At 36.0% G+C, this 17,227-nt stretch overlaps 2 protein-coding genes across 2 annotated transcripts; both read right to left on the bottom strand.

The window, feature by feature from the left end:
- Nucleotides 1–753: 753 nt before the first annotated feature.
- Nucleotides 754–5,795, bottom strand: LOC140158662 (uncharacterized). The gene is made up of 4 exons (XM_072181838.1): nucleotides 5,303–5,795; nucleotides 4,294–4,371; nucleotides 3,503–3,586; nucleotides 754–1,140 (listed from the first exon to the last, which is right to left on the bottom strand). The coding sequence occupies exons 1-4, from the start codon at nucleotides 5,370–5,372 to the stop codon at nucleotides 830–832; spliced, it is 543 nt and encodes a 180-aa protein (XP_072037939.1). The 5' UTR covers nucleotides 5,373–5,795; the 3' UTR covers nucleotides 754–829.
- Nucleotides 5,796–8,615: 2,820 nt separating this feature from the next.
- On the bottom strand, nucleotides 8,616–15,959 carry LOC140158215 (uncharacterized). Its single transcript, XM_072181337.1, has 4 exons — nucleotides 15,624–15,959; nucleotides 12,993–13,082; nucleotides 10,424–10,513; nucleotides 8,616–9,583 (listed from the first exon to the last, which is right to left on the bottom strand). Exons 1-4 carry the CDS (start codon nucleotides 15,727–15,729, stop codon nucleotides 9,516–9,518), a joined length of 354 nt encoding a protein of 117 aa, XP_072037438.1. The 5' UTR covers nucleotides 15,730–15,959; the 3' UTR covers nucleotides 8,616–9,515.
- Between the last annotated feature and the right edge of the window lie 1,268 nt (nucleotides 15,960–17,227).

Below are 17,227 nucleotides of genomic sequence, written 5' to 3'. Positions count from 1 at the left end.
CTTATTTTTGTCTCATGTGGAAATCGTGTATCCATCCCTTTTTTTATGTTAGGTCGATCGCAAGAAAACATGGCACGATCAACCTTTTTTGACTCTTGACTCTCTGCTTCCTTTTTCTCGATGGCTATATAATTCAGCAAATCGTGGGACGGTGTGACCAGTATGTCGCTTCCATTTTCGAAGATAAATATCGCATGACAGGTGTCCTTATTGAGTTCTACCCAATTCTTCTTGGCAGCTTTAGTTCCCAAAGGGATTCTTTAACCCCATGAGAACTAACTGCCGATTGGCCAAAAAGAAGTTTTCATTATCATTGGACCATTCAGCAACATCGTTAGAATTATTTCACCACGCAAAAAATTGGGGTGAATTATTTGCAAAGCTTCATTCTGATTGGTGATTAAAGTAAAGATATCATGTAATTGACCAATCAGATGCAATGTTAGATCGGCAGGTAATGCTCAGAGGGTTGTGACCAGAGTCCCTGCTTTAAGACTATCTCTGTGATGAGATGATGTCATATGCATCCATCAGGGTGATCCAGGTGTGGATCAGTTACTTATCCGGGGATCAGATTGTTTATCAGAAAGTGCCATTCGCTTCGTTGAATGAGTTACAGTGTCACCTTTTTCATCTGTAACTTTGGTGAAATGTAACATATTGTTTGAGGGATCCGTATCGTAATGAAAAGCCTTTAAATTCAAATAGAATTCCATTCAGTTTTCACATCGTACAAATCAAGGAAAAGTTGATTTCAATTGAAACAGCTGCCCGGTGGATTTAAGAAGGTATTTGTGACATTAATGAAAGATTTTTAATGCAATTTTAATCACGTAATAACATTTTCATTGCCTCCGATAAGGGCATTGGATTCGATACTATCGCCCTCTTCTCCAATTTGGAATTTCACATGAGATTTCTTATTCATTTGAATAATTTCATTGTTTTCACTACCAGGGATTACCTGGTCAATATGATTCACGTCTGCATCATGGAGGAGGATATCTGTCTCCTCTGGTATGCTGGTTAAAGTATCATCACTTGTTTGTGATTCTTGACTTAGCTGCCGGAATTGGCTTGTTAACTCAGGAGGGGCTGCTTCAATTCTTGCAGGTTTCGTGTCAAAACCGCTACCTCTGCCTGAAAACAATCACAAGATTGTGAAGATTTGAGACTTTTTTAATGGACAAAGGTTCTTGGAAACAGAGAGCAGAATGATTTATCAACAAGAATGTTTTAAACGATGATAAAAAATGTGCTCTTAAAAGCTATGATATTGTGTTGGCCATTTTCTTATTTGTACCCGATGATGAACAGTGCATTTGTTTTGTACTTCCTTTTTCTGTGGCAGTGTGGCCTGTTGCATGCCTGTTTGGTTTCGTCCACTCCTTGGTTTGATATTTCAACGTCATCGTTTTCAACTCAACGTCGTATTTTAAAACTCGACATTATCATTTCATTATCGATGTTATTTTTTCATTCTCGGCGTTATTTTTTTATAAACTGGACGTTATTTTTTAAAACTCGGCGTTTAATGTCCGGTGTGGCTTGCCATACAAAACGTTTTACAGAAAGCGTTTAAATGTTGGAATATATAAATGATATATATTATATTATAAGGGTATAAAACTATTAATAACATTCAAAACATTGTTGAAACTGCAGGGGTGCAAAACATTCTTTACGTATTGACAAAAACATTTTTAAAATGCTGATTCTCAAGTTATGAAAAATTATGAGTTTCTTTTTGAGCTCAGTTTATAATATTGTCAAATTCAGGAGTGCAGGAGATCACAGATAAACAAGTCTGAAACAGGGTTTGAAAGTCTGAAAAACTCGTAAGTTTGGAAAGCTCCTATACGTTTGTACAGAATAAGTGCAAGTAAAGAGTTGAAATCAACATTTAAAATCGGCATTCAGAGGTAAATTCGAACTCTAACACCCCTGTATATCATACAGTCTGCCATAACTATTGCTAATATGCAAAAAACAATATTGTACATCGGTGGGTGATAATACTGTTATAAATTATGCAGGTACAGCGGTTTATATTTGGAAATTTATCATTGCCCCCATCTACTGCTGATAATATCAATCCCCACATCGGTTGATAGCAGGTAGTTTGTCAATGCTCACATCTACTGCTGATACCAGGTAGTTTTTCAATACCCACATCTATTGCTGATAGCAGGTAGTTTGTCAATGCTCACATCTACTGCTAATAGCAGGTAGTTTATCAATGCCAACATCTACTGCTGATAGCAGGTAGTTTGTCAATGCTCACTGCTAATAGCAGGTAGTTTATCAATGTCAACATCTACTGCTGATAGCAGGTAGTTTATCAATGCCAACATATACTGCTAATAGCAGGTAGTTTATCAATGCCAACATCTACTGCTGATAGCAGGTAGTTTGTCAATGGTCATATCTACTGCTAATAGCAGGTAGTTTATCAATGTCAACACCTACTACTGATAGCAGGTAGTTTCTCAATGCCAACATCTACTCCTAATAGCAGGTAGTCTTTCAATACCCACATCTACTGCTGATAGCAGGTAGTTTATCAATGCCAACATCTACTGCTAATAGCAGGTAGTTTATCAATGCCAATATCTACTGCTGATAGCAGGTAGTTTGTCAATGCTCATCTACTGCTAATAGCAGGTAGTTTATCAATGTCAACATCTACTGCTGATATCAGGTAGTTTGTCAATGCTCACATCTACTGCTAATAGCAGGTAGTTTATCAATACCCACATCTACTGCTGATAGCAGGTAGTTTATCAATGCCAACATCTACTGCTAATAGCAGGTAGTTTATCAATGCCAATATCTACTGCTGATAGCAGGTAGTTTGTCAATGCTCACATCTACTGCTGATACCAGGTAGTTTTTCAATACCACATCTACTGCTGATAGCAGGTAGTTTGTCAATGCTCACGTCTACTGCTAATAGCAGGTAGTTTATCAATGCCAATATCTACTGCTGATAGCAGGTAGTTTGTCAATGCTCACATCTACTGCTAATAGCAGGTAGTTTATCAATGTCAACATCTACTGCTGATAGCAGGTAGTTTGTCAATGCCCACATCTACTCCTGATAACCGAAAAAATGTACAACAATCACCTAAGGCTCCTTGGACTAAACAAAATAGTGGATAACTCTGAAACAACAACAACAACAACAACAACAACAAAAAACCACACATTTTTAAAATGCTGTTGCGGTATTTCTTCATTTCATATATTAAACGTTTTAAAAATCTTTTCATGGTCTTTATATAACCCGACATCTAAATGTCATTAAAACGTTTTGACCAAGACAAAAGTACGTTTTTAACGTTTCAAAGACATTTTTGTGTTTGCTGAGAAATATACCGCGTTTCGGCAGATGTAAAAGACTGATTTATGAATACTGATTGCTTATTGGTCAGTAGCTTATAATATTTTGTTGACTTGAACTGTTATTTTTAAAGCACAAATCAGGATAAAATTGACTTACATGTGTAGAAGCAACAGGCCGCTGGCAGGATGAGATAAACAAGTAGTAATGGTGTTGCCACAAAGACATTGGCTATAAGAAGACCTGCAGTGAAGGACAAAAGAACGAAAAGACCTGTATACATGGATACATCAGGATGAAGGCATAATTTGAACGAAGTGCATTAATTTATTGTTTTGACAAGTTACAAGTCATAAAGAAATTACAAACATGACTCTTGTTTGACGCATGGCTCTTGTTTGCCAGAGAGTTCAGTCCATTACAGCAGCAGCTATAATGGAACTTCTGCATCAGAATCTTGGAATTGTCGAAATTCTGGAATTTTGACAATTCCAGGTTTCTGACGCAGCCTGTCAAAAACTTGGAATTGTCAAAATTCTGGAATTCTGAGTCAGTTCAGGTTTCTGACGCAGCCTGTCAAAACTTGGGATTGTCAGAATTCTAGAACTGCGACAGCGCCCACTGTCGTATAGTTCTGGTACTTTGACAGTTCCAACTTGAGTGTTTGATAGGCTGCATCAAAACCTGGAACTGTCGGAATTCTGGAATTACGACAGAGGTGGCTGTCAAAATCTTGGAATGGTGACTATTGCTAATTCCTGTTACAAAATTATTCCAACTTTTTGACAGCTGTCGGAATTCCATAACTCTGACGGGTGTCAGAATTCTAGAATTCCGACAGTTCCAAAGATCTGACAAACCAGAACTCTCTGGCAAAAAGTATAAGAAGTTTAAAGCCTAGCTTATTCCGCGAAATTCCGCGTTTCAATTTCACAAATCTGTTGACTTACCCAGAATGTTGCAAGGTGGGCTTTCCGGGCATTGGCAAATTTCCTGACACTCCTCACCAATGCATTTATATTCCTGAGCTGTGTAAATATAAACAACAAGAATGAAAAGATTTTAACAAAAACAATTTCGTTATTTCGTTTGGTCACTCACGGACAGATGATCATCGGTCCGTGAGTCTTCAGTGAACGGCTCTTTTCAGAGCCACCAAACCTTTAAATTTAGCAGATAGGCGAGGTCTGCTTGTTTTCTGTTGACAAGAGGCAGTCTTCAGTAAACGGCTCTTTTCAGAGCCACCAAACCTTTAAATTTAGCAGATAGGCGAGGTCTGCCTATTTTCTGTTGACAAACGGCAGTCTTCAGTAAACGGCTCTTTTCAGAGCCACCAAACCTTTATACATTTAGCAGATAGGCGAGGTCTGCTTGTTTTCTGTAGACAAGGGGCAGTCTTCAGTGAACAGCTCTTTTCAGAGCCACCAAACCTTCAAAATTAGCAGATAGGCGAGATCTGCTTGTTTTCAGTATAGACAAGGAGCAGTCTTCGGTGAACGGCTCTTTTCAGAGCACCAAAACCTTTAAAATTAGCAGATAGGCGAGATCTGCTTGTTCTCTGTTGACAAGGGGCAGTCTTCAGTGAACGGCTCTTTTCAGAGCCATCAGTAGGCAAGGGGCGGCCTACATGTCTCATTCTTAGGTACTTTGTCCTGAAGAAGTCAGAGCTACTCTTGACGAAAGCATGACAGTTCTAAACTGGTCCGCCGGCGAACCCGCTAAAAACCCAGTAATTGTCAAATATTAATGGCGATATGATAAATTTGAGCAGCTTATAATATAGTTCACTAAAATATAACGGATCTCAGGAGGAGTTTGCACCAAATCGTGGACGTTAGCCTGTAAAATCAGTGAAATAATACTAAATCAACATTTTACGGAATAGCGTAAGAACGGTCAATCACAAATCCTGGATCTGCCATAGTCATGATAGCATGGATAGTGAGAACAAACTCTTACCGAAAACTGGTTCCAGAAGTATTAACACCATTACTCCTAATCCTACACCCGGTCCTATACTCCTGAACATACTGGAGAAGCTGGTACAATACTGTTCCGTTGACTTGGACGAATTTCATGCAGCTACGAAAGTATGGTCTTACTTTCTTCGTCACAATAATCTAAGATTGCATGGAGAAAACACCATCTATACTACTGGCATGCTGCGTGGTTTAGGCACGAAACTTTAGCCAACATTTCATAAATTAGTTTAAATATCTGGCGGTTTCGTTTTAATTTGGAATTAAGACCATGCAACTAATGGTTCAAAAGGCACATACTGTTGTAAAGCATACTGCAATCCATGTACATGTATATGGCGCCACAAACGCCCCAAACGATTTTGCTTTCCCTTTTTGGTAAACCCCAACTATTTGACAAATCTGCTTTCTTGCTATTTTATTTTTCGCCTTAACTGGGTCAAATTCAAGCACGGGTCGAGAACCAAACAAAAGGCATTGTACAGACACTGCTATTGTTGTATTATGTCAATGTGCTTTATCATGACAAATATAATAAAGGTCACAGACGTTGATATGCAATCTTGAATGGAGTAGTTTATTTCTAAATGCTATGAATGCCTTTGGCATTTTGGATATGACTTTCCGGAGAGCCTATGTGATATGCAAGAAAAAAATCGTGTAAACGAAAACCAACTATTTAATTCATTTAATTCGTCCAAACGAATTAATTAGCAATTCGTTTAAGCGAATTAGCAATCGTTTAAGCAAATAAATATTTTTCTTGCATGTCACCTTAGGGGGTTCGTAACCTCATAATTGACCATTTTAGCCTAAAAAGTGCTCATTGTCAGATTATTGCTCGCTTCGCGCAAATTTATTCTATATACTTACCAGGTTAGCTTCAATATGGCAAAAAAATAAACTTATTCTGTTCTGTCACCAAAAGGTGCTGAATTCATTATACTTTAGAATTTTTTTCCAACCCCATCCCCCCAATGTCAAAAAGAAATTTGTGCAACTTAGAACCTTTAGAGAGCCCCCTCGTGAAACAAGGGTTCTTTTGCATGTTTTGTGTTCGAGAACTCAACGAAATTACTTATACTAGAACCAACAGGGGTTCTAAAGACCCTTTAAATGAAAGAACTTTTTTTCTAAGAGCATTTCTTTTTGACAATTAATTGTTCATGTTGTGTTTTATCCGAATTTACAATGAAAATGAAAATAACATCAGCACACAAAATACTTGACGTCACATAACAACGTAAAATAAAATAAAACAAAATATAACTTTTACTTTCAGGCAAAAAAATACGCCTCAAATTTACAGCATGATGCTTTGGTAACACAATGCTATCACACAAAATATTTTAATCAACAAAAAATATCGTTTTTATTTACATTTTTGCACAACAGATATACAATTTAGCATATACTCTTAAAGATATGCTACGCAACCATGAATGACTTTGTCCGACTTAGTATGCTATCTTTTCCATTTTTCTATAAACAAGAATAATATAATAGTCATAGGTTTGTAGCGTAGACTTTCCTCTTGGTATAAGGTGGTAATACACCCCTTGATAAATTTGTGACTATTTTTGCATTTTTCTCAAAAACTAATAAAACACTGGTAAAACAAGTTATGTATATTATAGGGGCAAGGAATCCAGTTACTACACTGCAATTTCAGTGAATCAAGACAAGTAGTTATTGATTTATTGATCAAATATTGGTTTTCCCTCATTTTTGACTGTAACTCCACAACTGTGCTGAAATAAAATTTTCAGTGCAGTAGTTGTAGTCCTTGCCCCTATAATATACATATCTTACTTGTCACCAATGCGCTATAGTTTTTGAGAAAAATGCAAAAATAGGCATACAATTGGCCAGGGGTGTGGTACCACCTTAATAAAAGGAATTGCATGTTTTGAAAATTGACGCAATTAAAATCAAATCCTAATTTGAATAATATGATTTCTTTAGAAGATGAGTTACTTCTTCTCAGAATAATAACAAACGTATTTGTTTGATGTGAAAGTGAAACTCTCTCTCGATGATATAATCTGGTTTTCATTCAGTCGTGTCGAGTCTATTCTTAAAAACAAGAAACATAACAAATTTTTCTATTGAATAAATAGAAAGGAAGGTTATCAAAATATATAATCAAACTGATTCAAGCATATAAACATACGGTATATCAACACCCCGATCAACAAGAAATGAAACAGAAATTTGCAGAAATAGTTATTCAACATATTTCAACAAGTAAAAGATGAATTAAATTAATTGTGTCCTCTTCCTGTCCACATTGATCTGTCACATCAGAGAAGATGAGAATAGATTATAATTATTCTCATCTTCTCTGCTCACATACCTGCACAGCTATTAAATGCATTCGTTGTGAACTCAGCGGACACGTACACCCAGGGAATGGTAAACGTACCTGCTTTGTATCCTTGATGCTGAATGTTGAATGAACGTTTATTGTTTGTCTTTGTTGGCGTACTGTTTTAGTTTGTCTGTTTGTATGCCTGCCTGTTTGTCTGCCGTGTGTCTGGGTGTCTGTCTGTCTGACAGTTTATTTGCTAGTTTCTTTCTTCCTTTTTTCCTTTTATAGTGCTTAATATACAATTTTATATACTCTTTAATTTTTTGAAAGGTGCATAATATAATATCATGAAATTACATTTGTGAATGTTGTCATTCATTTAAAAGGGCATTTCATGATCCACGGCATCATCCCCCACTAGTTTCTCAAAAAAGTTGAGATTTTTATACCGCTGGAAACCTCTGGCTACATAATGTTTATGTACCAAAAATGTCTTGCAGATTAATTCGTTTAGCAAAAATATCGTCAAATTTGAATTTCGTTCTGGTATACCAGAACAAAATTACAACATATTAATTGTCTACATGTATGGAACAATGCAATACACATAATAAATCATGCATAACTCACAAACGCAAAATCGGAATCAACTGAAATTTTGGGAGTAAGCTTTTTTTTTGTGTGGATGTCATAAAAAAGAGGTTGCTATAGGATCACGAAATACGCCTGTTCTACTACTTAGTAGAACATATGAATTTTAAATGTAAGTTCCAGCTATTAACTACCCAGCAAACACAAAAACGTTTTTAGAACGTTTTAAATAAGTTATATTTTGGGTTTTGGTTCAGGTAAAAACGTTTTAATAATATTAAAATGTCGGGTTATATAAAGGTCATGAAATCAATTTAAACGTTTTGTATGAAAACACACTACAACAATATTTTAAAAATGTTTTCGAAATGCCATTGTACTCTATTTTTGCAAACATTTTTGGCCAAATATTTTGTCAACACTTAAATAACATTATGTTAAAATATTTGCACCCAGCAAACAGAGAAATGTTCTTAAAATGTTTTTTACAAAACGTTTTAATAACATTTAAATGTCGGGTTATATAAAGGTCGTGAAAACATTTTAAAAACGTTATTGTAAATATTTTGGGCAAACATTTTTTGCAAAATATTTTTTCAACCCCAAAATAACATTCTGTTTAGAATGATTTGTACCAAGTTTTCAAAAATGTTTTTGGAATGTTAATAAAACGTTTTTATACCCTTTATATAACCCGACATTTAAATGTTTTCTGTAAAACATTTGTGTTTGATGTGCAGTAAATTACCAACAAATGTTATTTAATGTTATGAAAACGTTTTATGCCATCAATGTACCCTTTATATAACCCGACATTTAAACGTTTTCTGACAACCTTTTATGGCCTTTTGCGAATGATGTCGAAAACGTTATGTGTTTGCTGGGTAATAATAAAGAGTTCATGGATGACCCTCAGTTGTGGTCCAAGATAACTCATCCGTTCTTCTGAGACAATGATCATACAATGTTTAAAAAGGGTGTTGTATGACTTGTACACAACCAGATTCCTATTGCTGCCGACCCCAGAGGTACTGCTGCCAAGCTACTTTAATAGTGGCTACCCTATAGATTACCAGTGCAGATACCAGTGAGTGTACATCTGGAGCGAAAACAAGGAATCTATCTGGTAGTGTATAGATAGCTGGTGGTTGCGGTAAACTTGCGTATTGCATGGTTTTGCAAACTTGCGAACACTGGTGCAGACTAAAAACCACGCAAGTTCGTTTTTTCATTCACAATACCCGAATCAATAGTTCATGTGTGATGTAGACTACAGATGAATTAGTGTTGCTCAGTGTTTATGTTCATCTTCATCGCGACATAGCGATTTCCAAGGTCCAAATATAGCCCTTTTACGTCCTGGTAAAACAGAAACAGAATAACAAGAGTGTTTAAATCTATATATTTTCATGGTACTCCTTGATTTACAAACTGTATTGATCAACAAAATACTCCAGTAAAGCTCCGTATCGAAACAGCGCAAGCATAGAGACTTTACAAAAGGATATCTGATCTTACCCCGATTCGGGACCTTTATGTATAGGCTATAGATTTTTATGTGGCGACACTTATTCTAAAATCTTGCCAAATCATAAAATCACTTTCAAAAGTGTATCCATATAAATCAGGGTTAACCTAACTGTTTAGCAAGCAAGTGCATACCAAAAGGTTTCAAATTTGCACCGAGAGAACCCTTGATGATTCTTAAAGAAATTCTTCTTAGGAATCAATTATTAATATAAAAAACCCTTAGACACAAGGGTTCCTGTCAGGAATATTCTTTTAGGTTTCAAACTGCAAAAACAGTAGAGTAATACTAAACAAACACGTGAACACTTTAATGGCTAAGGTTTGTAAAGTGGTAGAGGTGTTATTATTTATAAACATTAAAACGCATAAACATATGAAGATGTTTGTTTTTTAGCACAAGATAGTGTTAAAAATATAAACATCTCAGTCATATTATTTTACATGTTTATAAATTAACACCCCTATACTTTCACTGTACAAACCTTAACCAATAAAGTGTTCAAGTGTTTATAGGTGTTCCTATGCTGTTTTTGCATTACAAGTATACCTGTATTATATATATGCATTTTGGAATCCTTTTGGAATATTTTAGAAGAGAGTGTCTTTTTTTAATGTCAATTCGCAAATTTAAAGACGACGAACCAATACAATAAAATGGTATTTACTTACTAGTACTTGTCTTTCTCATATCTCTTGTAAAGAGGCATACACATAGGATCAGAGGGACATAGCCAAGTATTGCATAAAGAAGCATATTCTCTGAAAAAGCAAAATAACACATATTTAACATTATTTAAATATAAAGATTCTCTCTAAGATTCTCTGCGCTTTCATTTTGACGTGCATCAGCTTCAGTGATAAGCACTGCTTTCCAAGCAGGCCCTATACAAAATACATGCACTCAAAAGCATTATTAACAATACCTGAAATAATTTTTTTATAGAGAAATATTAGAGAAATATAAAGTAGAGCAAATCAATTATGATGACAGTACAAAGCAACTTAAATTAAACAGCAATGTTCCCTCTATTTTTGTTCAATACAAATATACGTTTTAAAAGCTTTTTTTAGAAAAATTGTATGGTTAGCACTTAATTTAGTGAAAATATTTCATTATAGGGATATCTTAATACTAATTACGGCGTGTCCGTCCGTCCCTCTGTCCGCTCGCTTTCGTGTTCGCGTCAGCGCGGTTCGCGTTCACGCGATGCACTATCGCGTGCTCGCGGTGCGCTATCCCATGTCTATGTGCGCTATCGCGGAGTATCAACGGGAGTGTGCGCGGAGTACAGTACGCGCATCGGAAAAGCAGTGTGACTAACAGGTGCATCTCATCGGACCAATAATCATAGGCCTTATTTTCAACACATATTTCAATACCGAACACGTGCACACACCAAACACGTGCATCTCATCGGACCAATAATTATAGGCCTATTTCAGCAGAACATGACTATTTCCGGAAGGCATATGAACCGTTTTTGCGTTCACGTTTCTCGCGATTGATTTCATTACTTTAGTAACGGCCTACCCAGCAAACACAAAACGTTTTCGACATCATTCGCAAAAGGTTGTCAGAAAACGTTTAAATGTCGGGTTATATAAAAGGAATATTAAGAGTATAAAACGGTTTCATAACCTTAAAAAAATTTTTGATAATCTACTGCTCAGCAAACAAAAATGTTTTACAGAAAACGTGTAGGGCCTAAATGTCGGGTTATATAAAGGGTATAAAAACGTTTTGATAACATTCCAAAAACATTCTTGAAAACTTGATACAAAACATTCTAAACAGAATCTTATTTAAAATATTTGCAATAACGTTTTCAAACGTTTTTATGACCTTCATGTAACCCGACATTTAAATGTTATTAAAATGTGGTTTTTTTTCAACAAGAACATTTCTGTCTTTGCTGGGTTCAAATATTTTAACATAATGTTAATTAAGTATTGACAAAAATATTGTTGTAGTGTGTTTTCATACAAAACGTTTTAAACGTTATCATGACCTTTATATAACCCGACATTTTAATGTTATTAAAACGTTTTCACTTAAACCAAAAGCCAAAATATAACTTATTTAAAACATTTTTAAAACGTTTTTGTGTTTGCTGGGTATATCCACGTCCAGATACTAATTTCGGTTTCTCTAAATGTGGTAACAGGGCAGGGCTTGGAAGAGGCGAATGATGGGTTTCCAGATTATGGGTAGGCCTACCGAACTACCGAAGTAAGCATCACACCTATAAAAAACAAACAGAGTTGATTAAGTTGTGTAAAGTTGGGTCTTGATCATTGAGAGATGCATTTCATAGTAGTTTAAAAAGTCAGGGCAGGTATATGGGTAACGGGTTTGGGTAATTAGAAATAGGCCTATCACGAGAAGCGCCCGACCCGAGAACCGCGAAATCTAGTTATATATAATACTATAGATAAGTTTTTAAAAAAGTTTGGAGCATCATGAGCATAACGGTTGCTTATTAGACTAAGTTTGGTCAGGGCATTCCACATTGGATTAAAAATCGGCGCAATCTTCAATACCTGCAAAATTTCCCATTCCAACATTTTGCTGGCGAAATTCCGCAGGCCAAAAAACAAGGGCTTGGGGGGAGCATTTTTTGACAGGTCGAAATGGGGGGGGCTACTTTTGGCAGGCCGAAAAGGGGGAAGGGGTGGGGAGTGCGATTTTGACACAGATTTTTTAGGCACCGTTTCTATATATTATTACACCCTACAAATTACCCGCCTACAAATATAGGAAAACGTTTAGGAACACATTCAAACATGCATGCACAATTTCCTGCTCGTTTACCTCGTATTATATGGTGGGGGAGGTCCAATTTTTTTGTACATAAAAAGGGGCAAAGGTTTTTTGGCACGAGGGGGGGCAAAGAATTCTTGGCACGACCAAAAGGAGTGGGGGCAAGTGATTTTTGGCGGACTAGAGAATTCACACCCCGGAGTACACATGATTATTGCACAGCCCCTAAAAGACAATATTATCAACATTTCAAAATTTGTTTGTGTTGGTATTTGTACGTGTTTGCTATATATTTTCATTAGGCCTATAATTTTAGCTTATTAGAAAAAAAACCATTATAAAAATTATTATGCGGTACTCAAATCTCTGATAATTCAATATTCAAAAATAAGTACATGTGCAAGCATGAAGACCAAAACAAAATCATATTGCTATAAAGTTATATTGTGATAAAAAATATATTATGACATCACTTACCGAGCGACTTGCATAAAGACATATCTGCCATGCTTACTCCTTCCTCCGCAACTGATGCTGAACTACAATTACATGGTTTGGAAATTTGATCTGAAATGTATAATAAAATAATATTGAGTTTTTGGAAGGAATTTGATACAAATTAATGGGTTTCAGTATAAATTTAGATACAAAATAATCGATATAGACGATAATCGCTCTTTGACAATCGGACCTGAACTTGCATGATTGGATATGACATACGATAATAATTAAGCAACAAGTATTATTGAGGTTTTATAGCACTTACATTCAGGGTGCCTAAATACAAATTGTTTCTAAACGTCTTTGAGGAATACTAAGCACTATTTGCTATGATCATTAATTCAGTTCTAAAAGAAAGAAGTATAAGTGGGACGAGTTTAAAATTCTGTCACTGACCCCTTGTTGCAAATTGGAAACTACATAGGCTTAGGAACCGGGGGCTGGTGGCTCAGCCCCTCAATAATTTTGGTGCGGGGCTGGAATACCTTTCAGCTCCCCAATAATCCTAGGTGATAAAATAGAAGGAAACTGGGTGTAAGTGACCTATATTTTGCAAAGATTTCTGACTCCGAAAGGGAAAATCTCCTCGGACACCCCCAGGGTGGCTCACCAACATTTTTTCAATTTTCAGCACCCCCACCCCCCACAATGTTGAAAATGAACTTTACATATTAAAATATTTCTTGAAACATCAAAAACACTACATCAGTGTTGTTTAAAACATTTGCAATTGGGATAATTCTCATTCCATGCTCTTGCTCTTTTATTGATCGTGCACTCTACCCCATAAAGGTTTTGGGTGACTTTTATTATCGCGTGAAATATAAAAGCGTATAATGACATCCCTGCTCAAAATGTTTCCTGAATTGAATTCAGAATCACAAAATATTACAATTAAAATACAGTTTTGTTGTTTGTTTGTTTTTCAATTATTTTTCCCGAACTCATGTTTTTCGCTATAGACAGGATTATATTTCCCGGAAGAAGTACCATTTTGATTAGTTCTCGAGAAAGTCAGTTTCTGCATCGATCAAGTTTGTAGCGCACATACTGCAGTTACTGTCCGTTTTCCTATACACAATACACAGTGCTCTCACCATTGAGCTGTGACCTCTACAAATCGTGCCACGTTAAAAGGATAGGCATTTGCCTAGTTAACATCAATGTGTGAAAAATAACCGGCCAATATTAAAAGTACTCTCAAAAACTTCTAGCAAATATATTTCTCTAACATGACCTAAAATTACAGCTAGGTTAGATGTTCAGAAATATTCGTACTTTGGTAAAACAGTGAGTGAGGGCAAGGCATAGCTAGCCAAATCCCGTGTTAATTGAATGGAGATTTGACCGAAAATTTTGGTAAACGGACCGCTCACTTCTGAAGAATGCCACACGAAAACGGTACAAGCTACATTTAAAGTACTCTCTGTTCGATCATCATGATGAGTTTTTTAAATAGTATGCCGAAATTTGGTACTGTAGGTAATTGACAAAGGGTCGTACTTCGCTGATGAGTAAGTGACAGTGAACATGAAAATCAGGGCCCATAACCCAAGTTAGTAGCTAGTTAGTGGAGGCCGTCACGGGACTGATTATTGATTATTGAAGTGCCTTATTAATAGATACGCACGATTTAGGGAAAAAAAAAAAAACCGGGACACTTTTGGAGACATCATCATCATCAACATCATCATCATCATCATCATCATCATCATCATCATCATCGACATCATCATCATCATCACTTTCTACATTTTTTCTAAACAACATAGGGCCTACCGTTTTAATAAGATTTTTTTCTTGAAATGCATGTAACTATAATTATTGTTTAGAGCGTGATGAAATAAAACATCACGATTTTCATCACAAAACAAATATAATGCACAAGAAATCGTTTGTTTTAGAGCGTGATGATGAAATAAAACATCACGGTTTTCATCACGAAACAAAGTAATACATAAGAAATCGTTTGTTTTAAAGCGTGATGAAATAAAACATCACGATTTTCATCACAAAACAAAGTAATAGGCCTACAAAAGAAATACATTTTTCGAGAGTGATTAAATAAAACATCACGATTTTCATCACGGAACAAAGTAATACATAAGACATCGTTTGTTTGATTGCAATCAACCGCGACAGTTCGTCTCACACACATAACAATGCACTGCGATCAAATAGGTCGATGACAACATTTGATTGAATGGACTGCACTGCGCCATGATTACGTGCACCGGTTCAAATCCTTTGTTTGGAGCCAATCAATAATTTCACGTACAGCCTCTATGCAAATTAGAGTTTACACACGCTGCAGCTGGGGTAATCGACCGAAGCTGGTTGCCGTTAGTGATCGAATGCATGAGCTTATTTGCTTTATTGAATCGATTTACTGGATTAATTTCCTGTTAACTGGGTTTAATGCCACAAAGGTCGAATCGGGCTTGCCATGGACCATAAGTGCATCATGAGTTTTCAATGGTTTTAAACCATGCAAAAATCTATAATGTGCATGGTCGCACAAATTTTTGACACCAAACACACTTTTTTGGGACACGATGTAGCCTATATCATACAGATCAGAATATGAAAACACGAGAAGGAACTTACCGACAGCTGCCGTTTCTTCGCCGAAGACAACTCTGACACAGAACGCTATGTACATCACAAACATCAAACAGAATATGGCTGGAACTACTCCAGGAGAACTACCCATCTTGTCTCTACTAAAATACTTCGTTAAACATTTCTACATGGCTCTATTTTACCGATTATTTATTTGCGAACCTGTGTGTTCATTCGTGTTCAATCACCCGCCATACTTGTTATTACTCGCTTGAATATGTACAAGTTCTACCAAGGTAACCATGAACCTGGTGGTGAATTTGAATTCACTTTGTAAGTTTTATTGTCCATGTTATATGACCTGTACTAAATGCCAGAAGGGAAACAAATGGTGATTTACCGAGTTTACGAGTACAAATGTTGAACAGCGCCACTTTATTAAATTAAAGTTTGCTCTAGTTTGCACACCCTGATAGTTTTCAAAAGAATTAGGAGGCCCTCAATTATTTTCAAAGATCTGATTTCTGACTGTTTTTGAAAATTGATAATTTTTTTAATTTGGGAATCGCGAGATGTTATAATCAACCGATCAGATTCTGAAATAAGCTAATTTTAATCTCACTAGTTCGGGTCAAACTGAACTTTCAACATAAACCTATTACCTATATACCTAAAGGGAAACATAAGTTCGCTCACACCTTTTGTATGAAACCAATTTACAGATTTTCACAGTGAAAATAATTATGCCAGTTGTTGTAAAATATACGATGAGTGTGTCCCAATATAAAACGGAACCTTTATTGTGCCCTTTTTTCATATCTTATCCCGGTATCTTATAAGACAGTTATCAAATTCATGCGCGTATTTTTTTTTTTTTGGGGGGGGCGTTGGGGCGGCCAAAACGAAGGGGCGGCTGGAAGAAGAAGGGGTGGCTGAAGAAGAAGGGGCGGCAAAAAGAATTAGTCAAGAATAAAGGGCGGGAAATGTGACACAATTGTAGTATACATCAACATGTGTTGCTGTTGGGGCGGTAGAGCCTATAAATCTTTTTTTTTTTTTTTTGCTCTTCACTTTTTCAAACGACCGTAAAAAAAATTGGGGCAACCTTTTCGGGCTGTTGAAGAAGGGGCGGCAAAATGGGATTTTGACATAATAGAAACCGATACCCCCCGGTAGTTTGTAAGCTTCGTAGGCCTATATCAAAGAAATCATTTAAATCACAGATAATTGTTTTATTTGGATACCAATAAACTGTTAGTGTTACATGTTCAAATATTCAACCAACGCAAATTACCACGCGATCCACGTTGGTTAAAATGTTAGCAATCAAGTTTAACTTTTTAACGCACATGCTGTTGGTTAACACCTGGTAATCCGTGACACCCGTGTTGCTTAATTTTAAATGTGTTCTAATCACAGTGTACATGTACAACTCGTGTGCAATCACCGCATAATTGATGCATGCTTTATTATGAACTTATTAATAGTCCCGGAAATAAACACGCTAAATATAGGGACCCATGCACTTCGTTAGTATGGAATTAAGAAAAAATAGAAATGGTTAATTTACACCGAGGATTTACGTATAACTAATAAACAAACAAACAAACAAGCAAATAAACAAGCAAACAAAAAAGTCAAGTTATATG

Source organism: Amphiura filiformis, chromosome 8 (genome assembly GCF_039555335.1).
Source record: "Amphiura filiformis chromosome 8, Afil_fr2py, whole genome shotgun sequence".
Taxonomy (NCBI): domain Eukaryota; kingdom Metazoa; phylum Echinodermata; class Ophiuroidea; order Amphilepidida; family Amphiuridae; genus Amphiura; species Amphiura filiformis.
Note: the sequence above shows the minus strand (reverse complement) of the source record. Positions and strands in the feature narration are given on the sequence as shown.